The following is a 27,122-nucleotide window of genomic DNA, read 5'->3' as shown; positions in this document are numbered from 1 at the left end:
TGAGCTACAGTGAAGGATGCTACATCTCTCATTGCTGCAGTGCTGAAGTTACTGACTGAAGTTACAGAAACTCATCTTTGTCTGTTTCTTGGAAAGGTCTCTGCTTTTGTCAGCCCTGCTAGGTGACAAACAAGAATAAAGGCAAATGCGTTTCATGTTTTGCACACAAAAGCAGAATTTGTATAACTATGTGACTTCATAGCTGTGATCTCAGAAAAGGAATTTCTCCTTTGATTTTTCTTGGATTACTGTAAGAATATTCTAAATCTTTGTAACCTTCTGAAGTTTTGGAGAGTTAGAGGTAGAGATGGTTTAATAAAGATATTTAGTGCTTTGTCCAGACAAAAGAAGAAGGAGATGGAGGAGGAGAAGGAAAAGAAGGAGAAGAAAAAGAGGAGGAGGAGAAGAAAGAAAAGGGAGGGAGAACGAGAACAAGCAGCAGCAGGACCATGGGGAGGGGTGTTGGTTGTGAGTAAGATCATATCTAGAGAGGTGGTGGTGTCCAGGCCTTCTCATACATATGGTGGGAGGACCTGGCAAGTAGGAGAGAGGAAGAGAGTACCCAGCGCCATGCTGGATGTCAGTGACTCAAATCAGTACTCACTGAAAGCTCGGGAAGGTGGTTTGCAGTCTTGGTTGATACTGAAATCACCTGGAGAGCTTTTTAAACTACCACATTGGGAGCCCCTTCCCAAAGATGCCAGTTTAATTTTTCTAGGCAGGGGTCAGGCATTAGTAGGTTTTAAAGCTTCCAGATGATTCTACAGCCAGAGGTAAGAACCACTGGGCCCATACTTGAGGAACAAAACAGTCACAAATCTTTACAAATGGGGTTTGATGTACCAGTAAATGTAAGAGCAGGAGAGAAGGAATGTTGGGAAAATACCAAGGAGGAACTGCAGTCTCTCAAAACCTTCACCTGTCTGTTCAGATACTTAAAAGTTCATGTAAGCCAGTCACTCAGCACAAATTCTAGTGGCAAACCACATTTGGAACATGACTCAATGCCTGTGGCCTGGAAGTGTTAAAAGCTCTTCATTAAGTCATCAATCCATCCATTTAATGAGCTTCAGCAAGAATACATGGTGCACAAAGCCCAGTCTGTGCTTTCCGGAAGCCATACCTGGGTAGCTATGAAAGCCATCCCAGGGGACAGCTGCACGGAGTGCACATCTATGGCCATGGATTGTCTTTTGCCTCCTCCCTTTTAGAACTGGTGCTTTCTGTGGCTCAGGTAAATGTGACTCAGGGCTGGTTACTGCCTTTGTGCAGTAAGGTGGGAGAGCTAGCTACCAGAAGATAACGCTTTGATAGCTGATTATTTGGCTATTTTACCTAGGAGCTAGATCAGGACTTGAACTGCTTCTATTTTCTTCTTCACAAAGCCACTCTCTCCATCCCACTTGCTCTGCCCCAGTGAAAACTGAGGCTGCAGAGCAAAGACAGTAAACCTCCTGGGGACTACATGTAAGGTAAGGGCCAGGAACAGGTTAAAAGGACTGAAGAAGGGGAAGGAGTGAATGAAGGTGCAGCAGGTGTGTGTGTGTGTGTGTGGTGCTACTGAAATGCAGTCTGAATCCTTTTGGGAGCTTCTCCCCAAAATCTATCACCCTCTGAATTTCTCACCTTCATCTCGAATTAAGGGCTTTGTGAGATTTTGCATATTTACCTGTTTGTTTCTTTATCCTATGACTTCTTATTTTCCTCCAGCAATGATAGTGCTGGGGTTCAAACACCATAGCATTTTGGCGAAGGGTCAGGCACCTGTCAATAACTAGGAAAGGCTAGAGAAAAACTGAAAAGCTGGAAGTCACTGGAATTTCATGCAGCACAGATTTTTGTTGTTGTTGGAAGACTCCCTGGAGCAATTTAACTGCATGCTGCCTCCTGCCATTTTTCTGTGAGGTTATTGAGCCTCCAAAAGAGTTGGGGGATGGGGGTGGAGGGGTGAGACAGAGGGAGTCTTACCAGATAATCCATGGAGGAGGGAAGACATACGACCCCTGCAGGGCAAAGAGAAGAGCAGCTGCCTGGCCATTCAGAAGATTTATTTTAACCTTGGGGAAAAAGGTTATTTTAATAAAAGAAAACAAAATATTAATAGGAACAAGGATGTAAAACATTTAGAGATGGCTCATGTTAGGAAAAAATGTATGAGATCAGGAAGTTCTTTGATGAAAGAGGTCAAAGAAGAATTGCTTTCCTTGGGTTAAGTAAAGTTCACCGTAAATTACTGTTTGAAACCAAGCTCCTGTACCAGTCCTCAACAGACCAGAACAAACCAGAATGGGTTCACTCCTGCTAGATGTCACCTAACCAAACCTTTGAAATGGACCAGTTAAAAACCAAACAAACACTGAGAGAGTTACAGCAACCAGAGGGGGTTCAGTTTCTTTGTGCCTGCACAATGAGGAAGTCTCTTCTGTTAGTCCTGTAAGGAAAGTGACTTTAAAGCAACCCATCTGATTTTTTTTTTCTTTTTCTTTTTTATGGCACTGGGGTTTTCCATTCAGGGCCTCACCCTTGTTAGGCATGTGTGCACTTGAGCCACTCCAGCAGCCCTTTTTTGTGATGGTTTTTTTTTTTTTTTTTTTTTTTTTGAGATAGGGTCTCTAGAGCTATTTGCCTGGGCTGGCTTCAAACCACAATCCTCCTTATTGCTGCCTATTGAATAGTTAGGATTACAGAAGTGAGCCACCAGTATCCAGCTGCTTTTGGTTCTTATATCTGCTTTCTTCAGCCCTTTTCTGCCTATAAAGCCCACCCTCTCTTTTCAGGTCACTGGAACACCTATTTATAGAATGAGATATTGCTGAATTCTAGAAAAAGTAATAATACCCCATTAGACCTTTAAATTAAATTTATTATAATTTTGTCTTTTGACACTTGTGACACCTTCCCAGTTCGAACTTAAAAAACAGATGGAAATTGATTCTCCCTTTCTCTCCCTCTCCCTCTCTTTTTCTGTCCCCAGTCTCCTCTCTCCCCCTATCCTTTTCTCAGTGCTCATGTCAATCTAAGCATGGATGCCTTTCCCCTTGAGAAAAATTAAAATGTATTAATAAAATGAACAATTCAAAATTTGAATTTCATGTGGAAGTGATAGAAATGTGGATACTGCCAATGGGATACATCTTAATTGCTTACAGAGGCTCACAGAAAAGCTTCACAAGTTTTGACACCACAACAAAGAGAATGTGTTTTTATTAATTAATGGAATGACTTCTGCCTCCCATTTTCTTGTAATTTTTAAGCAATAACTAAAACTAAAAATTGGCCAGCTCTCCTCCTCAATCCCTCCATTAAATCTCCCCAATGTCACTACTTTCATTATTATCTGCATAATAATTCAGGGATGAGTCAAAGAGAACCCCAATCCTGAAATTTGCTCTCAGAGCCTGTTTAAATTCTTGAATGAGTGTTAGAGTGACTTATTCCCTAGGAGCACTGTGCTATTGACATTTTGGTTAGTCAGTTTTGATGTGATGTACCTAGAAAATTTCATTCTCTTTCCTGATGGAAAACCAGAGTTTGTTCTTTGAATCAGATGTATTAGGACTATCCATGAGATACAGCAAAGTTTTAAAAACTAGAAGAGTAGTAAAAATGTATGATGTTTTCTTTGTTAACCTCTAAAAAAAATCCTGTCTTCTCTTAGCAGCCAGCAGAATCAGCTTGGAAATAACTTTCCCACAAGGCAGAGGAAGTGTCCTTGGGGTGGATTAGATGGTTCTTCTTTCCTCCCTCCCTTCCTCTTTCCCTCCCTCTCTGCTCCCTTCCCTTCTCTTTCTTTTCCTTTTTGGCAGTACTGAGGTTTGAACTTAGAGCTTTGCACTTGCTAGGCAGGTGTGCTACCACTTGAGCCATGCCTCCAGCACTTTTTTGGTTTTAGTTACTTCTCAGATAGGGCCTCACCATTTTGCCTAAGTCTTGCACTGAGATCATCCTACTTATGCCTTCTGCATAGCTTGGATTACAGATGTGTACCACCACACCTGGCTTGTTGGTTGAGATGGGGTCTTAATAACTTTTGGCCTGGACTGGCCTTCAATAGTGCTCTTCCTGATTCTACCTCCTGAGTAGCTAGGATTATAGGCTTGTGTTGTTTTTCTGAGATAGGGTCTGGTAGCACAGGCTGGCCTCAAACTTTCAATCCTCCTGCTTCAGTGCTAGGATTGCAGGCATGTGCCACCAAACTCAGCTTCTCTACCATTTCCCCTCCCCTAGGTCAAGGACAGTATTTAATTGAGTGGAGAAAACAGAATAAAGTGTTGTTTGCTATTGTACAAAATAAAGGATTACATTACGACAGTCCCATACATACATATACTTTGATCTTATTTACCTCCCATCACTGCCACTTGCTCCCTCCCTCCTGTCCCCCCACCATCCTCCCCTCAAACTCCTCCATTTAGGTTTATGACTTTTTATTTGCTTGTTTGTATCTAGATTCTGCAGATGAGAGAAAACATGTAGCATTTGTCTTTCATCATGTAACATGATGATCTCCAGTTCCATCCATTTTCCTGCAAATGACATAATTTCATTCTTCTTTATATGTATGACTAATACTCCATTGTACATATATACCACATTTGTTTTATTCATTCATTGTTTGGTGGACACCTAGGGTGTTTCCATAGCTTGGCTATTGTGAATAATGCTGCAATAAACATGGGTATGCAGGTGTCTTTATTGTAACCTGACCCACATTCCTTCAGGCATATCCCTGGGAGTGGTATAGCTGGGTCATATGGAAGTTCTAGTTTTAGTTTTTTGAGGAGCCCCTATATTGATTTCCATAGTGACTGTACTAATTTACATCCCCACCATCAGTGTATAAAGGTTCCTGTTTCCCCACATCCTCACCAGTATTTGTGTGTTTTTTTTTCCCTACAGTTTTTGAACAAAAATTCAAGTGTACAATGTTAAGAGACTTTCACAATCAGCTCCTGAACACCTATCACCTAGTTTGTTGTGCTTTCTCCTTCACGTTTATTCACTTCTATCTTTCTTCATCACTTATGCCTGGTTGGCTTTTCATAAATTTGTTAATGAATGAATGGGTGTCACTCTTTCGGTCTATAACCAGAAGCTGTGTACTCTGAGGTTAGCTGTTACATAGACTGAGCTTCCTTGTTTCTGTGGGGCTGAAGGTATGGGAGCTACATAAAGTTCTCCAGGGTGTATATTTGCTAAGCCCAGTACCAATCAGCCACTGAGCCCAGTGCTGGGGATTCAGAAATAGGGACAAATCCTCTGTCTTCCAGAAGCATAAAGTGACAGGACCTTGACTTACTAGTGACAGAAAAAGAAAGAAGAAGAAAATGTGGCTAGTGATTTTTTCACAAATAATGAAGAGTGGTCGGTATACTGTTGTGTTGGATCTGCCCGATTGCCAGTATTGTTGTATTTTGTTACTCAGGTAGATACAAGCAAGTGTTTCCTTGGCCAATACCAGGGAAAGAACATTTTTATGATTCTTAGTTTGGTGAGTGACAAACACAAGTCCAATAAAACCACAGAACCACTGGCTTGCTGTCTTCGTAAAGTTCTGTACATACCACTGAAACAGCCAAGTAGCAGGAGCAGAGGAAAAGCACAGAAAGTGTGGTCCTAACTAGGCTAACTGTGGCCAAGGTAAAGAGCATCTCTGCCAACTCCGAAAAACCAACAGAGCAGGCACAGCTTTCTTTTTTTCCCCACCACACACGGATAGGTTTTCTTTCTTTCTTTTTTCCAACTATGTTTGATTATATTTTCAGACCCTGTATTTATTACTTTTGATTGCTCAGAGATAATGCTTACCTTCAAAGTGACATCCTGAAGTGTTTGCAGTAACACTTCATTAAGTTTTACTGTGGATATTCATGTTGGTTTTAACTTTCTTATTTTTAGAAGGTGGATTTGGAGAAGGTCAATGTAGTATCTTTTTGACTGAATTCCAAGAGTACCTAGTAGGGGTCCACAGATACAAGGGTGTTGAATCACTGTGAACTGGGAATGCATCCAAGTTCATGCTTGACTGAGGATCCTCTGTTAAATATTTAAAAGCAAAAGCAGTGAGGGCCTGGGAAGAATAGAAATGGGTGAACATAGCAACTGCAGATATGGCACAAAGGTGGCAGCTGGGACCTGGGCTTGTTGTTCCTCCAGCCTTGGCTGTCTGGTTATGCCCTCATCCTTCTTATTTGGAAAGTCTATTCTATAGACTTTCATGTTGTCCTCCAGGTGGCATATTTTTGCATGGCCCAGTGTAGTTCTGATCTGAATTTGCATCCTTATGCTGCAAGAAGCTAATTGACCTTGAACGAGAAATGTTCTAAACTCCAGGCTCCTCACCTACATCAACATGGAAAGCTTGTCTAGCAATGGACAGGTAGGTCCCTTGGAAAATGCTGATTTTACTCTGCCATCTTAAGATCAGTTGCCCATTGAATTAGTAAGAAATAAGTTGGGGACAAGTGACGTGCCAACTAGATAGTTAGTGCAATATGGGAAAAAGAAAATCTGATGTGGATATCTTTATGTGCAAAATTTTATTTTGCAAAAATCAGCAAATCAGATCATATTCAGATCTGGACTTTCTTCAAAACATTGTGTTTCTTTTTTCTAAAAAAAACATGCAAGTTAATTTCACATGCCAAACATCTTTCTTCCTAGGTCTCCTTGGATTTTTTTTTTCCTAACACAAACAAAGGTACAAATATTGTCCAAAATCTATTTACATTTCTAACCTCCAGAATTACGAACATTAATATTTATTGGGAGGAAAGAAAAGCAGCAAGGCTAGGTCTTTGGCATTCACATTTGATTCAGCAGTATAATTAAAAACTTATATTTGCTTTTAAGATAAACATTTGAAGGAAATTTAATAAATCTTGTTTCTGCTCTACAAAGGAGTCACTATATCAAAGCATTTAACTGGAGCTGCAGTGTTCCTGCTGGTAGAATATTACTTCCAGCCTATTTATCAGCTCTTCTTCCCACAGCCCAATACAGGCTTCTTTTTTTTTTTTCCTCCCCTGAGTGAAAACACAGAAAGAAAACAATTTCTTTTCTCCTTTTCCCGAGCATCATGCAAGGCAAGCAAACAACAAAAGTCACAATATCTGAATTTACTTTGATTATATATTTTTTCTTACAATTAAAATTATTATGCATTATAATACTTACTTGTTTATCTAAAGTCAACATTGTTATAAAGCCAGACTTCAGAGGCATTTGAAAGAACTCATGAACCATATCTGAAAGAAAATAATTGCCTCAGCCTATTTTTCTGAATCTGAAGTAAAAGAATTTTAGGTATTAGCAGTTTAGTAGAAAATAAGACTTTAGGGGGTTTCATATAATTTATTCACATCTTTTTATACATTGTAAACAAGGATAGGATACTTTTGACAGTAGCCTATGAAAAAACTTTTCTTTTGTAATATATCCTTCAATATAGAATATGTATCATGGGAGCATTTTAAATATGTTTTTGGTATGAACTTATTTTCCAGAAACTTTTATGTGAAATAGCCTTGTTTTGAAAAGAAATCTAAAGTCATAGATTTGAGTTGAGCAAATATGGAACGAGGTAAAGTCATTGCATTTTCTATGGTCTGATGCACAAATAACATGTAAGAAAGAAATTAGAAAGACACGTATCTCAAACTCCAGGCAGGACAGAAGAGTGCATAGAGAAGGGCGCTTTTTAGGTCAGATAGTGAAAGATGACACAGTAATCACCTAAGTCAGTAAGTTGTAAGCAACATAAATATGCAGTGCCATTTCACAGAACGCAAAAGAGATCAACTAGAAGTTGTACTGTGATATCCACATAGTTTTGAGAAAAACTCCCAAGCCAGGCGAATGTGGATAGGGATGAAGACATAGGCAGTGTACACCACCATAGCAAAAATGGTTAATAAGATGGTGTTGAGCATAGATTGCTCCCAGGGCTCCATTACAGCACAGCAGCTAATGATTTGGTATTGATAGTAGAGCCAGGCAAAATATTCTTTCACATGCTTGAAATCCATGGTTGATTCCTTTGAGCTGGAGAAAGTCTGTCCTGTGAAAGAAGATAACAGAACAGAAGAAAAGTAAAATAGTCTGATAGTCTGGAATTTTGATTCTTTCTAGGTAAAGGGTGTCCGTGTCACCAGCCCCAATATAAACATTGGGTGCCAAGTCTCTAATGGGCATCCCTGGTAAAAACAGTGCACACACTGCACACACAGAAACTCTTCAACTGACAATGGAGATACATCCCAAGAAACCCACTGTAAGTTAAAAATATTGCCAGAAATTCATTTAGTAATCTAACCTATTAAAGGTCAAAGCTTAGCAGCACAGTACGTGGTTGAGTATCAGTTACTTACCTTTGTGGTCAAGAGGCTGACTGGTGTGTCCTAGCATCAGTAGAAAGTATTGTACCACATATTAAAGTTCAGGAAAAGATTGAATTCAAAATAGGGAGTATGGTTTCTATTGAAAATGCATCACTTTTGCACCACCATAAAAATGGGAAAATTGTATTGGAACTATTGTTGGTTGGAGACCATCTATACATCACTGCACATCTTGCTGGTAGAGAAGGGAGTACACATGGCAGTCCGCTCATGGAAACACCAGAAGCCCACACATTGGTTTCTCCAGATTCTACTCATGTTGATCCCGTTGGATATACTTCTGCTGTAATATATCTTAGCTGGGAATAAAATGCATGTTGAGTCTCATGCGTCCTTCTAGTAAATCATTGAACATGTGGTTTGTCTTGGGGACCCTCAAAACCATTGGAAGCGCAAAGTGTATCTTGGGGTGGTCTGGGGGTACAGAACTTATGAAAACCACATAAAAGCATTTTGTTGGCCTTCAGATAGGACACAGCTATAACCACATGTAAAACTTTCCAGAAAGAAGGGCTCCTGTGATTTCTTAGAGAAATCTCTGGGAAGACCTTGCAGACCTGTGTAAACACAGGTGTGAGGGAGGTGTCTATGGAAGCACAGACTCACCTTTGTGCCTCTTCCTCTTACCCCTGAGGAAGTGGTGGACATCAACAAAGTCTGCTTTGATAACCATTACTATTCCAGCCACAGTTAAAAGTTTTTTGAAGATAATTTCTATCTTTGGACCTGAAAATGTCTTTTTCTTCAATCCTCTTTTGAGTAAAAGCAAGATGCTTTTGCTCTATAAGACTGCAGACTCCGTAGATTACAGAGGAGCCTCCCTGATCTTTCTGTATGTGATCCTAGGACAAGGGTTGCATACAGATAGTAATCAGTAAACATTTGCTGAATGAATGAATAGATGAAGAAAAAGTAAACAACTTAAAAATAATTATAGCACATCCATAATTCCAACATAAGTGGGATACAGTTAGGTATTGATTTTCACACAGCTGAGTTTTGATTAGAAGTCACACATTTGACAAGAATCATTTTCACAAAAACTTAAAATGGAAAGTCCATGTGGGACCAGGCTGCAGTTATCTGTAATAATGGTCCAGACAATTCAGATGAGTAGGTAGTAAAAACAGAAACATTTTTATTTTCCTATGAAAAAGTCAGCCTTTCATCTTTTTGTGGAAGCCAAGTGAGAATTAAGTAATTGAATTTAGAGCCAGCCATGGTGGTACGTGCTTGTAATCCCAGCACTTCAGAAGGAAAAGCAAGACATCGCAAGCTTAAGGCAAGCCTGGGCTACACAGGAGACCCTGTCTCAAAAAAAAAAAAAAATAAAGCAATATAACTAACTTAAAACCAAAAATATAGGCTTAAATGCCTGGTCCTGCTGAGTGAGCTTCAGGGAGCTGCTCCCTTCAGTGTTCTTTTTTCCTCCCAGTTCTGACTGCAGAGAAGGAGCAAAGGAGAATAGGATTGGGTTCAGGGGGAAATGAAACTTGAGGAAATATGTCTTAGAGCATTTGTGCTGTCATAACAATGTACCTGACACTGGATAATTTATAAATAATAAAAAATTTACTTCTCCCAGTTCTAGAACTGAGAAGTCTAAGATCCAGGTGCCACCAGGTCTACTGGCCAGTGAGGGACAGTCTCTGCTTTTAGGATGGCATCTTGAAGTCTGTGTCCTTACACTGTGGAGAGGATGAAAGGATAAACAGTTGAATGCTGTGTGAATCCTCTTTTATAAGAACCTATCTCATTCACAAAAGAGGAGTCCTCATGACTCAGTTACCTCCAAAAGGCCTCACCTTTTAATACATCTGCATTAGTGATTATGTTTCATAATGAATTTTGGAAGAGGTGCAAACATTCAAACCACAGTGGAATGGTAATTTCAGTAGACGGTATTACCCCACCAACCAAGACTTTCCAAAGGCTCAGTGAAAATTAGGGGTTATTAGGTCATCCCATTACACAACTTAATTTTAAAAAATCTTATTTGTGGCTACCTGTGTTGCTTCCTTCTAATTATCCAGAATTTGGGGGCAGTCCAGGTAACTGAGGAGAAGTGTGGAGTCGGGTCATTAAGTGTACTGTGCCAGGTGGTGCTTGCTGGATGCAGGTGAGAGAATTGTGGCTCAGACTGATACAGCTCCTTGTCTTAGGAAGTGTGAATGAGTTGGAGAGACAGAGCATAATCAGATAATATATACAAATATATAATTATCAACTGTGTTAAGTGCTCTAAGGAAAAGTGTAGTATATAAGAGGTCTTGGGAAAGATCTAGTCTGAGCACATTTCTGAGGAAGAGCTATTGGAGAGAAGATCAAAGGGATGATTAGCAGTTGACAAGATAAAATTGGAAGTGAGTCAGAGGGGATGGCTAAGATAGAGGGGAGAACTTGTACAAAGGCTAGAGGTAGGAAGGAGCTTGGTAGATGGTCGAAGGGTGAGGGAATGAACATGGGGAGCAGGGAGTGTTGTAAAACTGAAAAGCCTAAGGTTATTGCCAGTGTGGGGCCAGGAGTTGGAAGATTGAGTTGGATAGGCTATTTTGTCTTTAACCTATGAGTTAGGGGGACCCAGAAGTTATTTACAGAGGGGAGGCTGCATTAAGCTTATAGGACACAGTGCATTCTGAAGGCAAGCTCATATAGTTTGGGATATCAGTCATTTCAGAAAATCTATGCCAGTAGTGTTCCCATGAGCATTACTCATTCAGAATCAGGTGTTACTGAGAAACTATTTAATATATTAAATATGCTTCAATTTTATTAATATAATCATGTCACTCACTTAGAAACATCATTGACTTTTCCTTTCTATGTTGCGGCTTTTAAAAGTGCACTAATTAATCTCCTGGCCATTGCTTTCTCTTCTAAAATTCACTTCTTGCTCTAGTAGTCCAGGTGGTGTTGTGACAGACTCAGAGTCAGAAGTGTCCAGCTAAGGTGTGTTCAGATTGCTAAGCCACAGAAACCATGAGATAATTAACAATCATTACTTAAGCTACCAAAAGCTAATCAGTCATCAAAGAAATAACAGATAAAAAGAAAACATTCTGCCAAATGTGGATACATGGTAAGACCTTGGTCACAAATACCCCAAATCTGCAATAACTTGAAATCTGGCTATTTTAAACTAACTGCTAACAAGTTAGTAGTTCAAAGTTAAAACTTTTCATCTTCACAGTTACTAAAAGCTCTCATTTCTCAGCCCTCTAAGTGGCCAGCTCCAAAATGTGAAAAGTGCTTTTATTTTCACATCTCACTTTAATGTCATGAAGTCTAAAACACAAAAATTTTCCCCTTTTTTAAATTCATTTTTCCTCTTATTGATGAGAAACAAATTTAAAGATTGTTTATTCATTGCTTCTTACTATCAAAAGGTGAGGAAAGTTGGTTATTATTGGAAAGCCATCTTCTATAATCTATTTAGAATATGCACTATTTTTAGTTCTATATTTACTTAGGTAATGTGTTCTCCATCTTTGGAAGTCCATTTTATACTTTCTATGGGAAACATACACAATTAAAAAGAAACACTTTAGGCAATGTAATGACTAATGTGGGCAAGAGGATTCATTTATTCGTTCACACATTTGTTATGAGTACAACCATGTGGCTTCTGAATTGTAATGGCCTCAGAAGGACTATGTCCCAAAAGGCCCTGGGCAGGAGCTGCTCTTCTGGACTGTGTAATAAACACACAGTGAATGAGAGGCTGTGAATGAGAACTACATTGGGAGGGGAGAGGATGGGAAAGTACTTAGAAGGATGCTGGGAAAAAAAGGCTGAATGGGGGAATCAGATTACAGAAATGCCACGAAATTAATTATCTGTAGGTAACCTAGAACTAGATGACAAGAAACATCTTAAAGTCTTAAAGTTTCCCAATGAGATGTGAAATTAATTTACCTACTTCTTTCAAGACCTAGTGTCAGATCCCAGTGAAGCTACACAAAGAGCTAGAAATGCTTGCATTATTCGACACTATAAATCTCCTTGCTTCTAAACAGATGACTGCCCACATAAAGAAAAAGTGGGAGAGAGTATTTTCTTTCTTTTTAAAAATATTTCCTCTAAACTTCACTTTTAAAAATCCATAAGATCTTTAATGAGGTTGTGCATTCAAAAGTGGCCCTGCCTGACCAGACCTGGCCTGTCTTCACAGGTGGAGTGGCCTGGATACACTCACTCTAACATGACTTTGACTAAAGGAGCTGAAACAGTGTGATGATATCTGCTATAGACTGAATGTATTGTCTCAAATCTTATCTTGAAATTCTAACCCCCAGGGTGATAGTGTTAGGAGGTGGGGGCTCTGGGAAATTATTAAGTCATGAAGGCAGAGCCTTCACAAAAGGGATTTATAGCCTTCAAAAAGAGACTTCAAAGGCCAGGCATGGTGGTTCAAGCCTCTAATCTTAGCTACTTGGGAGGCCACAGATTGGAAGTATCATGGTTTGAGGCTAGCCCAGACAAAAGAAAAATCACTCAACCAATGGCTGGGTGCTGGGATGTACTTGTCATAGGAGGATTGTGGTCCAGGCCAGCCTGGGCATAAAGTAAGACCCTCTGGCAAAAATAACTAGCCCAAAAGGGCTTTGGGTGTGGTTCAAGTGGTAGAGAGCTTGCTTAGCAAGTGAAAGGCCCTGAGCTCAACTCCCAGTACTGCCAAAAAAAAAAAAAAAAAAAAAAAAAAGTTGCCCCAGAGAGCTCCCTTGCTTCTTCTGCAGTATGAGAGAGCATAATGAAAAGATAGCCATCTGTGAACTTGGAAGTGGCCCACACCAGACATTGCATCTGCAGGAGACTTAGTCTTAGACTTCTAGCCCTGAGAACTGAGAGAAGTGAGTTTCTGTTGTTGATAAGCCATCCAGTTCAAGGTATTGTTATAATAGCCTGAACCAAGACAATTTTTCAGAAATTGGCAGAGCTTTTTAAAGGAACCCATTATCCTGGAGAAGGTGGTTCTCAGGAGGTCCCCATAGAACAGAAAGAAGTTGAAGCTCCCTGTAAAAGTTTGTGTATGGGGTGAGTTGGGCAAAGGCCAGTATTGTTAGGTGAAGGACTGCATCATCAAGCCCAAGAAAAGGCTTTTTTTCAGTCATTATTTAAACATGTGACAAAGTCTCCTCAGAGAGAACTCCTAACTTGCCCAAAGGATCTGACTTATCACAGAGTCTCTAATAATAATAAAACAATTTACATTTTTATAGTATTATAGTTCAGAAAGTGTCTTGATTGTATTTGAATAATTCAAAGTATAAATATAGGAATAAAGACAGACCTTGGTTCAAATTCTGACTCCTCTAATTAATGGCTCTGCAACTTTGGGCCAGTTATTTGATTGTCATTGGCCTTAATTTCCTACCTTTTAAAATGGGGATAATAATGTCTTTTGTTTAGGGTTGCTGTGAGGCATAGCAGTGATGTAAGTGAAGCATCAATTTCAGGCACTTGCATTGTTAGGGTACCTTTGAGGCTTGCAGCTCACTCAGCCTGAAACCGGCCATGGCTAACATGACCCAAGCTGCCACTTACTGGAACAAAGGGAGGTGGGACGGTTTCTGGGAACAGGGACTGTTTCTGGTTAATCTTGCTAAATGGTATGTGAGTCAATGAGTTAAGACACCTGGTGTCTATCAAGTTCCTGATAAGTAATCTTCAAGTAATCTTGCCCCACCACCAGGATGTGGGTGATATCAGAAATATGTGACCCCAGGGGCCATAAAAATTGCTGTGTGACCATGACTAATGTTTAAAAAATATAAAAGCAGCCTGAACTTTGCATTCGGGGTCCTCGTTGAAACCCGCTGCGTCTGGCGGATACCCGGACCCCAGCTGGCTGGAAATAAACCTCGCTTTGTTGCTTACATTATCGTGAGTGTCTTTTGTTCCTCTGAGGGGTGGTTGACCTCGGACCCCAACATCCGGAGGTCCCACTGAGATATCGGCCCCTCCCTGAGAGGAACAAATGGCCTCCAATACCGAGGTTTAGTTGAAAAAGACCGCGGAAGGAGGATTGGCCACCTCCGTTTGGAGGGACCTGGGGTCCCCATCTGAATTTGGTTGGAAATTCTCCTTGAGTGGAGGGAAAGGGTTACAGCCCTGGAGGCTTCAATATTGGAAGTTATGAGAGACATCCCTGACAGTCAGGAACCGCGCCGGCATCCTCAGTGGGCGCCGTTTGGGCGGTCTTTGGGTAAGGATCCTGAATCTGGTGTGAATGGAATTGTGTCTGTGAGAGTGGTCTGGTTGACCGGCCGGTACTTGTGCATGTTAGAGAGTCCTGTGTGAATTTGTTTGTCTACTGGAATTGTCTCTCTTGTTCTTTGTTGTCTCCTCTGTCCCTCTCTCCTGATCATCATGGTACAGGCTCAGGTAACTCCTAAGACCCTCTTTCTGAGTCATTTTTCAGAAATCCGTGCTAAGGGACACAATTACAGCGTGGAAATTAAGAAAGGTAAGTTTAACACCCTTTGTTCAGTGGAATGGCCAACCTTCAATGTAGGCTGGCCTCCTCAAAGTACCTTCTCCTTGGACACGATTAAGAAGGTTCGAGATGTCATTAACAGACTCGGTCTTCACGGCCACCCTGATCAATATCCCTATATCCTTATGTGGCAAACTTTGGTAGAGGACCCTCCTTCCTGGCTGCAGCCATTTATCCATGAGTCACCTGCAGACTGGCCTACGATACTGGCTGTGTCGGGGAACACCCCCATTCCCGTTACTTCCCCTAAAAAGCCTATTCTACAGGAAGACCCAACTCTCCATCCATCCTTGATAGACTTAGATTTTGAAGTAAATCCCCCACCATATGCTGCTGCTGCACCACTCCAGCCAGAGGCAGCTGGCCCCCCTGAGCCTCCCCACTCATCAGCCTCCCTGTCTGCACCCCCGGTCTCCGGACTGGTGAGGGGACTCAGGCCCCGTAGGCAGCAAGAGGAAACCCCAGAGGAGGAGCCCTCCTCCACTTCCACCGGGGCCCCCATCCTCCTGGTATGGGCCCTGGGTGGTGCTGGTTCTGATGGGGGACGCACCTATCAGTATTGGCCTTTTTCAAATAGTGACCTGTACAACTGGAAAGCCCAGAATCCTCCTTTTTCTGAGGACCCTAGAGGCCTGACTGATCTGTTTGAGTCCATCTTGCACACTCACAGTCCCACATGGGATGACTGTCAGCAGCTCCTTAAGACTCTATTCACCACCGAGGAACAGGAGCGGATTCTCACTGAAGCCAGAAAGAATGTCCCTGGCGACAATGGACGACTGACCACCCTGCCGAACCTGATTGATGATCGTTTTCCTTTGAACAGACCCAACTGGGACTATGGGGACGCAGAAGGTAGGGAGCATCTCCAGGTCTACTGCCAGACTCTTATGGCAGGCCTCCAGGCAGCAGCTTGCCACCCTACCAATTTGGCTAAGGTAAAGGCAATAATGCAGGGGGAAAATGAAAGCCCAGCCACGTTCCTTGAGTGTCTTTACGGTGCATACAGACTGTATACCCCCCTAGACCCACTAGCAGAGGAGAATCAGTCAGCCATGATAATGTCCTTCATAAATCAGGCTGCCCCAGATAGCAGGAAGAAACTATATAAGCAGGAAGGACTTGGGGAAATTACTATAATATTACGGCCCTGCCGTTCTGCTTGGAACACTCCACTCCTCCCCGTTAAGAAACCCGGGGGAAAAGACTATAGGCCAGTCCAAGATTTAAGGGAAGTAAACAAGAGGGTTGAGGACATCCACCCCACAGTCCCCAACCCCTATACCTTGCTGAGCCATTTGCCCCCTTCCCATGTTTAGTATACCACTTTGGACTTGAAAGATGCTTTTTTTAGCATAGCCCTGGCACCCAATAGTCAACACATTTTTGCCTTTGAATGGCATGATGATGAAAATACAGGAACCCCTGGACAGTTAACATGGACTAGACTTCCACAAGGTTTCAAAAACTCCCCTACTCTGTTCAATGAGGCTCTTAATCAGGATCTGGACTCATATCACCAGAGCCACAGTTCCGTCACACTTTTGCAGTATGTAGATGACTTGCTTCTGGCAGCTGCATCTGAAACTGAGTGCTGGCAAGCCACTGGAGACCTCCTCCAGGAGCTGGGGAAGTTGGGCTATCGGGCCAGTGCAAAGAAGGCTCAAATTTGTAGACAAACAGTCACCTACCTGGGGTATGAACTAAAAGAGGGAACCAGATGGTTAACGAATGCTATGAAAGAAACTATTCTCAGACTCTCCATCCCTACCTCGGCTTGAGAAGTCCGCAAATTCCTGGGGATGGCAGGCTACTGCCAGCTGTGGATATTGGGGTATGCTGAACTGGCAAAACCCTTATATGAGGCAAATAAGGACAAGGCCCCTTGGGCCTGGGGGCCAGATCAACAGAAGGCCTTTGAGGAGCTCAAGACCGCCCTTCTGAGAGCCCCGGCCCTAGTGCTGCCAGACCCTCTAAAGCCCTTCACCCTCTTTGTAGACAAAAGGAGGGGGATAGCGAAAGGGGTATTAATGCAGCCCCTCTACATGACTGTCAGGAGATCATAGCTGAAATCACCCAAGTGCTCCCCGATCTCCAGGACTCAACCCTACCCAACAGTGAGCTGGTATGGTATACAGATGGGAGTAGCTTTGTCTCAGATGGGGTGCGTAAGGTGGGTGCAGCAGTGGTGGACCAAGGTGGGAACATAATTTGGAGTGCCCCGTTGCCCCCGGGGACCTCAGCCCAGAAGGCTGAATTGATCACTTTGGCAGAAGCACTCAAGCGGGCTGAGGGAAAATGAGTGACTGTTTATACTGACAGCCGTTACGCTTTCGGCACCATCCATGTACATGGCGCCATCTACCGGGAAAGGGGTTTCATTACAGTGGAAGGCATTACAGCGGAAGGAAAGGAGCTATGTAACCTCCCGGAGATCCAGAGACTATTGACTGCAGTGCAGAAGCCCCAAGCTGTTGCGGTAGTACATGTTCCTGGTCACCAATCTGCCCAGACTCCAGAAGCTATGGGGAACCGGAGTGTGGATGAAGTGGTCCGAAATGCTGCTTTGGCCTCCATGACCCTAGTGCTGACCTTACCCATGCCCAAGCTTCCACGCTTGCCACTGCGACCCGAGTACACCCTGGAAGACAAACAGTGGATCCAAGATCACCGATGTCCGGAGCCCAATCAGCAAGGCTGGTATTGTGATATCGAAGGGCGGCTGGTCCTTCCTGAAAAATTAGGACTGTTTCTCTTCTCCAATTTACATCGAGCCAACCATTTAGGCAAGAAAAAACTACTCGCCCTCCTTGAGTCGGCCCGCCTCCAGTTCCCGCTCCAAACAGCCCAGGTTCAAAAGATTGTGGACCAATGTGCCGGGTGCCAGGCTGTGAAACCCAGCAAAAAGGGACTCCTACATACAGGTACACAGGTACGGGGGAGGGCGCCGGGACGGAGCTGGGAAGTGGATTTCACTGAGGTGAAGCCGGGAAGGTATGGGTACAGGTATTTGTTGGTTCTGATAGACACCTTCTCAGGCTGGGTGGAGCTTTTCCTACAAAACGAAGAGACTGCCCAGGTTGTAGCTAAGGTTTTGCTGGAGGAAATCATACCCAGATATGGCATCCCCAAAACTCTAGGCTCTGATAATGGTCCGGCTTTCATCAGTAACGTCCTACGAGGGCTGGCCCGGGCAGTGGGGACTAATTGGAAACTGCATTGTGAATATAACCCCCAGAGCTCAGGGCAGGTAGAAAGAACGAATCAGAACCTGAAGGAGACCTTATCTAAATTAGCCATCGAGACTGGCGGAGACTGGGTGGCCCTCCTACCCTATGCCATCTTCCGGGTTTGAAATTCACCATATGTACATGGATTGACATCTTTTGAAATTCTATATGGGGCTCTGCCCCCCATTGTTGTCCGAACCCTACTGGACCAAGACCTCAGTACAGCCCCAAATTACTAGGCCAGCTTAAAAGCCCTACAGGAGGTCCAACGTGAAATCTGGCCCATAGTGCGCACCTTGTATGAGACAAAGGACACATTGAACCTGGAACATGGCATCGTCCCAGGGGATTGGGTATGGGTAAAAAGGCACAGAGCCGGCACTCTGGAAGAAAGATGGAAAGGGCCGTACCTGGTCATTCTGGTTACCCCCACCGCTCTTAAGGTTGACGGCATCGGGCCTTGGGTCCATCACTCCCATGTGCGTCAAGCCAGTCAGCAAGAACAGGAAGAGGCTAGAGAGTGGACTGCATGGTGGCACCCAGATAACCCATTGAAGCTGAAGCTTTTGCGACCCCGGGAACATGCAGAGTCTTCAAGAGCAGCCACGGATGGGTTGGCTGGTCACTCTGATCTTGCTCAATGCCCAGAGCAGGAGCCTCGCAGAAACCAACCCTCACCAGCCCTATAAGCAAACCTGGATACTCACTGATGGGGCACAGACTTATTGTTCCTCCAGCAGAGGGGACTATGTGCAGCCCTAGGGGAGGAATGTTGTTTTTATGCTGACCATTCAGGGGTAGTTAGGGATTCTATGGCTAAAGTGAGGGAAGGACTGGCAAAAAGGAAATGGGAAAGGGAAGCCCAAGAAAATTGGTTCGAAGCTTGGTTCAATAGGTCCCCCTGGTTCACTACCTTTGTCTCTACCCTGGTGGGCCCTCTGGTCATACTACTGCTTATCTTAACCTTTGGTCCTTGTATTCTGAATAAGCTAGTGACCTTCATGAAAGATCGAATTAGTACAGTCCAACTAATGGTCCTGAGATAGCAATATGAACAGTTACCTAGCCCTGAGAATGTTTACACTCGTTGCCTAGATGAGCGTGATTCCTCATTATGAACAACTAAAGGGGGGAATGTTAGGGTACCTTTGAGGCTTGCAGCTCACTCAGCCTGAAACTGGCCATGGCTAACATGACCCAAGCTGCCACTTACTGGAACAAAGGGAAGTGGGACGGTTTCTGGGAACAGGGACTGTTTCTGGTTAATCTTGCTAAATGGTATGTGAGTCAATGAGTTAAGACACTTGGTGTCTATCATGTTCCTGATAAATAATCTTCAAGTAATCTTGCCCCACCACCAGGATGTGGGTGATATCAGAAATATGTGACCCCAGGGGCCATAAAAATTGCTGTGTGACCATGACTAATGTTTAAAAAATATAAAAGCAGCCTGAACTTTGCATTCGGGGTCCTCGTTGAAACCTGCTGCGTCGGGCGGATACCCGGACCCCAGCTGGCTGGAAATAAACCTCGCTTTGTTGCTTACATTATCGTGAGTGTCTTTTGTTCCTCTGATGGGTGATCAACCTTGGACTCCAACAGCATGTGGAAGTATTTAGATGGAAGACAGATTTTAACAGGAGAAATCCTTTCCTCTCTTTTTCACTTCCACTTATGTATTGAAAATAATTACTGTCATACTAGAAGGTGCACTCAGAATATTAATTGGGTAGTCTATGAAAACTGTACTGGATAGTCCACGGTGACAAAGACAGTCATGGCTACTGCTATCAAGGATTATAATTTAGCTGAGTATATTCCACCAGCATATATTTTCAACACCATTTAGTACCTTTATTAGGTAAGCAAAGTGGAGTCCTAGAATGCTAGTAGATGGACAGAGTGTAGAGATCCCTAAACCAAATCACTCATTTTAAAGAAATGGACTAAGCTTATGAAGAAACAATAAATTGACATTAAACTGGTTGACATGAAATTAGTATGTCAAACCAAGTTCAAGTGAGTGATCCACATGGAAAATATCCTGTGAATTGATATTGGAACAAACAAAGAAATTTCAGTAATTTTTGGTGTTCTTCTAACATAGTGATCACCTCTAAGCCAAGAAAGGAGAGAGTATGGCTCAAATGACACAGTGCTTTAAACACCAGTACCTCCAAGAAAGCCAAGTGGGGACAAGGGGAGCTGGCCATGACCCTAATTTTACCTTCTCTAAAACATCTTCCTGTCCTGTAATGCCAATTCCTGTCCAGCAAATGAGGGTTTGAATGTGTATTTATGGCAAATTTTACTGGAAAGTGGCAAAACCTAAGATTCTTATTAGTAACATACATGTCAGTGTGGAGGAAAGGCTCAAAGCAGAGCTTTGCCAGAGAGGAAGAAAGAGGAAGAAGGATGATTAGAGGCATGGGATTCGGAGGGAAAGTCTAGACTAAACAGATCCTCTGAATGAGTATAAACACTGGGACAATAGAAAATATTAAGGACTTGGAAGTCCCCTAAGAGCTTATTTCATCATTGAATGGAGAGTGAGTTTCTATTTTTTACTACTGAATGTCACTATCTTTTGACCAATGGGTGAAGATTTTTTTTTTCTCACTAGATTTATGTGCAGTGGGGAAGGAGGTAAAGTTTCATAACTTTCCTCAGACTGAGGAAGAAGACTGGGACTTACAACCGACCCGTATTATTTGTGGGTGGGACTTTGCTCTGGCCTGAATGGATAAGAAAGGGATAAAGTGCAGCAATTATAAAAATCCATGTGGTAATGTGAACATTGTGAGGGGAGCATGCAGGAGAAGTAGTGGCTGGGCTTGCTCTGGAAGTTCTCTGTTACTGTTTTCTATTCTTTGGAACAAGAGTGGTAGGGAGTTAGGCAACTGTAATGAAAGATTAATCTCAGGTAAATTGGGACTGTGACATTTATCTTGGGAATATTGCAGAAGACATGATCTTGCAGCCCTTCCCTGCCCAAATGAAAACAAGAAAAAACAAAAACAAACAGAAAAAACAAAACCAACCAACCAACCAATCAAAAAATTCTCCATAGTACTGGATTTTCCCAGTAAGGAATTTCTTTTGCTAAAAATTAGCTTCCCTCATGGGTAGAAACTGACTTTATATACTTTGGTTACATTTATTTCTAGAACCCCAGAATTAGGGGCCAAAAAATCAGAAGTTCTCATAACTGATTTTGGGTTAATTTCTTCTCAACTCATTCTGGAATTCTACATCAATCATTCAGCTTTTTTTTGTGCTTCATATTCAGAACCTGAAATGTGAGAAGTGATTAAAATGTTCTGCCTGTTGAAGAGAGGGAGGGAGGGAGAGAGGGAGAGAGAGAGAGAGAGAGAGAGAGATAGATGATGTGTTTGGAAAGAGATATGCCTGTACTCAGAAGTAGCTTTCCTTGGAAATATAGGTTTTTCTTTAATTAATTCATCTGTAAAAATAATAGGAGCAAAGTGATTTCCTTCCAAAGGGTACAGTACAGAAGGGAGGATAAAAAAGTAAATTCACAATGGAAAAGAATAATAAACATCATCAAATTGTTCAAGGTCAACATCAACAGTGATTAATCATGTTGATAGGAGGTATCAATGACATGATGTCTTCCTCTCAATAACCTATAAGTCTGATCATGAAAAAAAATTATGCAAATTCCAGAAGAATGGTATCCTACAAGATACTTGAGAGAACTCCTCAAAACTCTCAGTCATCAAACAGCAAGCAAAGTATGAAAAATGAATATGGCCTGAAGGAACATAAAGAAACATGATGGCTAATTAGAATATGGTATCCAAGATGGAATCCTGGGTCAGAAAAAGTTAAAACTAAGGCAAAACTTAGGTGAAAACTAACGAAATCTGAACAAAAGAAGGAATTTAGTTAACAAGAGTGTCTCGATATTGTCTTATTAACTATACCAAATGTGTCATTCTAATTAAGATTTTAATAGAGGAAACTAGGTACAGAGTACAGGGGGGCTGTCATCTCACTTTTTCTGTAAATCTAAAACTATTCTGAAAAACAAAGTCTACTTAAAAATTTCAAAGGAAAAAATAATAATTAGGAAGGTCTTAAAAGGTCGAGTGATTTGGGTTTGTTTTTTTTTTTTTTTTTGAGGCAGAGTCTCTCTATGTGGCCATGCTCAAACTCACTATCTTCCCATGCCTGTCTCCTGAGTACTGGGGATCACAGGCATGTGCACCACACCAAGACAGAGTTATCTTTATTCCAAACTCTGGTGAACATTGCTTATTCTGTTCTTCCCTTCTGGAAAACTTCTCTAGTAAGTCTTATACATTGGAAAACAATATCATTCTGAGTGGAACTGACTTTAAACATTATTAAACACCACAGAGGAAAAATAAAGCTTATATCTGTGATTCAGGGCACACACAAAACAGACACCTTGGCATTTCTCAAGATAATTCTTTGTGATAACACTGATACTTTAGATTCTATTATCTTTTATTATATTTATTCAGTCTATTCTATGTTACTTTCTTCTTTCATTAAAAAATATTCCAACTCACACACATAGATTTTTCTTTTTCTGTAGTGTTGGGGATTGAACCCATAGCCTCTACTCAAGTGCCCTACCACTGAGCTACACCCTAGCCCTAACACAGAGGTTTATAACCCACCAATTGCAACTAGCAGTTACAAAAACTCTACTTTGGGGCTTAATTGAAGTAGTAGTTTCTCCAAGATGTTTCTGTACCATCCAACATGATGGTCAGTCATCACACACTAAAATTTAAATTTCTAGGGTGCAGCAGTCACATGTAGCAAATGGTTACCATACTGAACAGCACTGCTGTAGCATATCTCCATCCTCACTGCAGAAGGACTGGACAGTACCGTGGAATAAGGAACTAGCTTACCAACATGTCTCCTTTTCAGTTTACAATTTTTCACACTGTTCCTAGAATTAACCTTCTACACTTAGAGATTAATTTCTCTGCTTGAAAACCTTGGATGACTCTCCATTTCCTATGAAATGAAACTTTTGTTTAGAGCCTTGCACCATAGAGCTCTACCTCCTCAGCTTCACCTCTTAACTCTCCTGCTAAGTGATATTGAATCTGAAGCTTCCACACTTGAGTTCATAGTCTTTTCTTTCCTATTCGCTTATGTTCCTCCTCTGCCACATGAAATCCTATTTGCTTTCAAGATTTAGCTCTTATATTCTCTCTCCTATGAAACACTTTCACAAGGTGCGACACTCTGCCAAAGAAAATATACTGCCTTCCTCTATACGTTGTCATTGTGCCAGCATCTCAGCACTTGCACTATAATTAGCCACGTACAATCTTTCTTCATTAGACCGCAAGGTCTTTAAGTACTGGAACATATGGCGTTCATCTCTTTATGCCCAGGGCCTGGCTGGTGAGTTGGTTGACTGACTGGATGACTGACCACATTGTAAGGTTATTGAGTACAGGAACCACACTTGGACTTATTTAATATTTCCCCAGCATGATGTGGGGCCATACAAGGTATTTATGAATTCATATTGTCTGCTTTCAGGAAATGAGTTTAGACAGTTTTTTTTTCCAAATTCGGTACCATCTGTCTTTTTGAAGGATGGAAGTGTGCTAGAGCTATTTTTAAAAATATATAAAAAATGTCTTTTTAGTTTCTCATAATGTTAAAAGTTCATGGACTCTGTGGGAAATAAGAAACACTTGTGAAGTGGATTTAAATCCCACGAAAATGGTTTTTACAAGTGCTTGTTCTAGGTGTGCAATAATTTAAGATTAGTAGGTCAAAAGTGGTTCTAATGGAAAAAAACAGTCCCAGGCTGAGAACATCCAGAGTCCTGAAGTCTTTTCCCTCTCCCTCCCCCTCCATCCTCCCCTTCCCTTCTTTTCTCTTCTTCTCTTTTTCCATTCTCTTCTTTTCTCTTGCTCTCTTTTTTTCCCTGTTTATTTGTTTCACTTTATATCTTTGAGAAAGTTCCAAAGTCTCTCTGCCAAAGTTTGCTCACATATAAAATGAAGAAAATTGATAATTCCCCCCAACTTGTCTCATGATGTAGTAAGAAGGGGCATGATGGATTTTTGGTTCCTTAAAAGTAATACTAATAGTCATAGCTAGAGCTGTTCTTGTACTTATAGACCAGTACAACCTTAATTTGTAAGTCTTTGCTAAAATATATACTCAAAGAATCTTTGTGGAATATCCTACTATGATTATGTCAATAATGAAGTAGTTTGCATATTTTATAAGGAAAAAAAACCCTAGCCTTCATGTATGATTGGTAATTGGATTGCCTAGTCCACTAAAACTCAATTAGTAAATGCCTGTTTGTAGCTAAACTCAAAGCTAGTACTTGAAAGGCATTGTAATCTCTAAACAAATGTTCAAGTGTGTCTTGGGCAGGTCTCCTACATACTTTCATGTGGGCTGTGAGCTGCACAACTTATGTGGCAGTTCTTATCTCAGGGACTGAATGACAAGTTGTTTCTTCTTGTGAGCACAGCTTGATTCACAGATATGCAGACATATAATTTCTTATTGCATCAGAGACATGAATGTGGTTTCAGTCTGCATGATTAATAGCAGAATTTCATATTGTGTCTGTGAAAGAATAGTTTATTGGTTTTCTACTTCCCAGGTATCTTGATTTAATTTTTCTGGGGTGACTCTAATGTTCTCTGTGCCCCACAGAAAGTTCTATTCTTGCTTAACATCTTCCTGGGAATTTCCTTTCCATATTAGAACACTTGCCAGGCTTCCTTTGGCAAATGGTCCCTCATGTTGACAGCAGAGTGATGTTAGAAATCAGATTAGAAGTGAGGTTGGAAGTCCAAGCTTTAGAATGAGCTAAAGCAAAAGAAAAAAAAAAAAACCTAAAAGTTTATGATGAATCAAAACCCAGGCAGAAAATTAAACCATCACAGAGCAATTAAGGGATTTTTCTTTACCCATTCATGATTACTTGGGTAATTCTATAGACTTCCCAGAGAGGAAGAAACAAATAATATGTAAGTGAAAACATGTGTTACTTTTAGGCAACTAAGTTGCTCTAATTAAAATGTATAACCTTGTACTTAGAAGAGAGTTACTGAAATAACTACCCAAAGGAAAAAGTCTGACCAACAATGTAGCCAAGCTATTGCTCCCACAGTGTTTTGTGGTTCTTGGAACCAACCTTAGTGCTTCTAATTTTCATTAGCACTAACAAAAGCAGAACAATAGAGAACATGGTTTTCTAATCCAGTTATCAACTGTTGTTGTGTAACGTGGCCTGTGTTATATAACTATAACTTCTAAGCTTTCCCTTTTTTGTGAGGGTGTGGGGGCCCATTCTGATAGACTCCAAAGGAATTTATGAGTGAAGGACTTATAGCTGGCAGAGGAAATTTAGAATTTGACTTTGATGAAAATTTTTATAATAATTTAGGATACATGAATTCAGATTAGTTCAGTTTCAGTGTTATGTAGCTATCAAAAAGAAAGTATTTATTTTGAAACTAAGATGAGTGGAAAGTATATGAATACTGAAATGTTATGAGTAGGAAGAGAAATTTGTAGCAGGCTGGAGGATGATATATTTTGTCTTATTTCTGATATTTTATCATTTACTAACATAGAGGTAAGATGAATATTCCTATGTATGTCTGGTAGTACTGGGATAGAGAAGTGGGCTTCTGGGCCAAGGTTTAGCTACAACATATTTCCTAGGATGTTTCTTTATTACTATTTTATTGAAGATAAAACCCTGTTATTTTATAAAGGAGAGAGGAAAGTATATAGCTTCCCAGTGGCTTTTCACTTCTGAAGATATTATTGCCAAAGGCTGCCAAATTGCTTTTAGAAGTAAAAAATGAACAAAATTGCAAAGCCGATGGTGACCTTAAAGTCATTAGAAATTACTTTTAAGATGTCATTAAGTGTATACCCATATTCATAGCAGCAGCAGTATTCTTATTAGTCAAAAGATAGAAGCAACCCAAATGCCTGTCATCAAACAAATCAATAAATAGAAGGTCGTATATAGGTACAGTGGAATATTATTCAACCTTAAAAAGAGAAATTGTTTTTTGAATCTTTATTGAAATGAAATAAGCCACCCACAAAAGACAAATGCCATGTGATCTTACTTTTATGAGGTATTAGAGTTGGTAAATCTATGGAAACAGAAAGTAGAATGGTAATTACCAGAAGCTGGGTCTGGAAGAATGTGAAGTAGTTGTTTAATGGGTATAGAGTTCAGTTCTGCAAGATGACAGGGGCTAGAGATCAGATGCACAATACTGTGCAAATATGCACACACACACACACACACACACACACATATATATCTTTAACACTACTGAACTATATACTTAAAAATGGTAGAAATGGTAAATTTTATGTTTCAAGGTTTTTTTTTAAAACCACAATTTAAAAAATTTAAATGTCAACAATTATGGAGAACTGAAAAGTAAAAATAAGTTTTAAAATAGTCAGAATAGTAGTTTTTTAAAAGTCATAAAAAATCATTGTAAGTCTCAAGTTGGAGATGAGTATTACCAGTCTAGCTAAATTGCATGGTGCCCCATTCAGAGCAGAGTAAACAGCCCCCAAAAGTCTTGGAATAATAAGTGTCAGCTCCCAATTGGATTTTGGGATAAGAAAGGAAACCTCAGAACTGCCACACTCCAAAGAACTTTCTGATAGAAGAGTTGACATATTTAGATTCACTTTGGGCATCAATGAAATTCTATTAAATTCACCTCCTAAGGTACTTGTGAGAAAAAAATCCTGTGATCTAAAATCCTATAATTATAAGTCCTGCTTTTGAAAAGGGAGCTCATAAGACTCCAAAAGGAGAGCAGTAAGTGGGAGTAAAAGTGAAAAGGCCACTAAAGTGTTTGGTTAAAACCACTTTTGAACTGTTGTCAGAAACCTTTTTCCTGGCAACAGTATTTGGTGCTCATTCCAACAATTCTGCCATTTTCTTCTCTTCCCTACTTAGCAAAT

At 41.0% G+C, this 27,122-nt stretch overlaps 1 protein-coding gene across 1 annotated transcript in view; it reads right to left on the bottom strand.

Moving 5' to 3' along the window:
• Window positions 1-7,103: 7,103 nt before the first annotated feature.
• Window positions 7,104-27,122, bottom strand: part of Sptssb (serine palmitoyltransferase small subunit B) — a 35,208-nt gene continuing 15,189 nt past the window's right edge. Inside the window, exon 3 of the mRNA XM_074073866.1 lies at window positions 7,104-8,059. Within this exon, the coding sequence (XP_073929967.1) occupies window positions 7,797-8,027 (231 nt within the window). The 5' untranslated portion in view covers window positions 8,028-8,059 and the 3' untranslated portion in view covers window positions 7,104-7,796. The remainder of the gene's footprint in view (window positions 8,060-27,122) is intronic.

Source organism: Castor canadensis, chromosome 5, assembly GCF_047511655.1.
Source record: "Castor canadensis chromosome 5, mCasCan1.hap1v2, whole genome shotgun sequence".
Lineage (NCBI taxonomy): Eukaryota > Metazoa > Chordata > Mammalia > Rodentia > Castoridae > Castor > Castor canadensis.
This window is presented reverse-complemented; position numbering and strand designations above follow the sequence as displayed.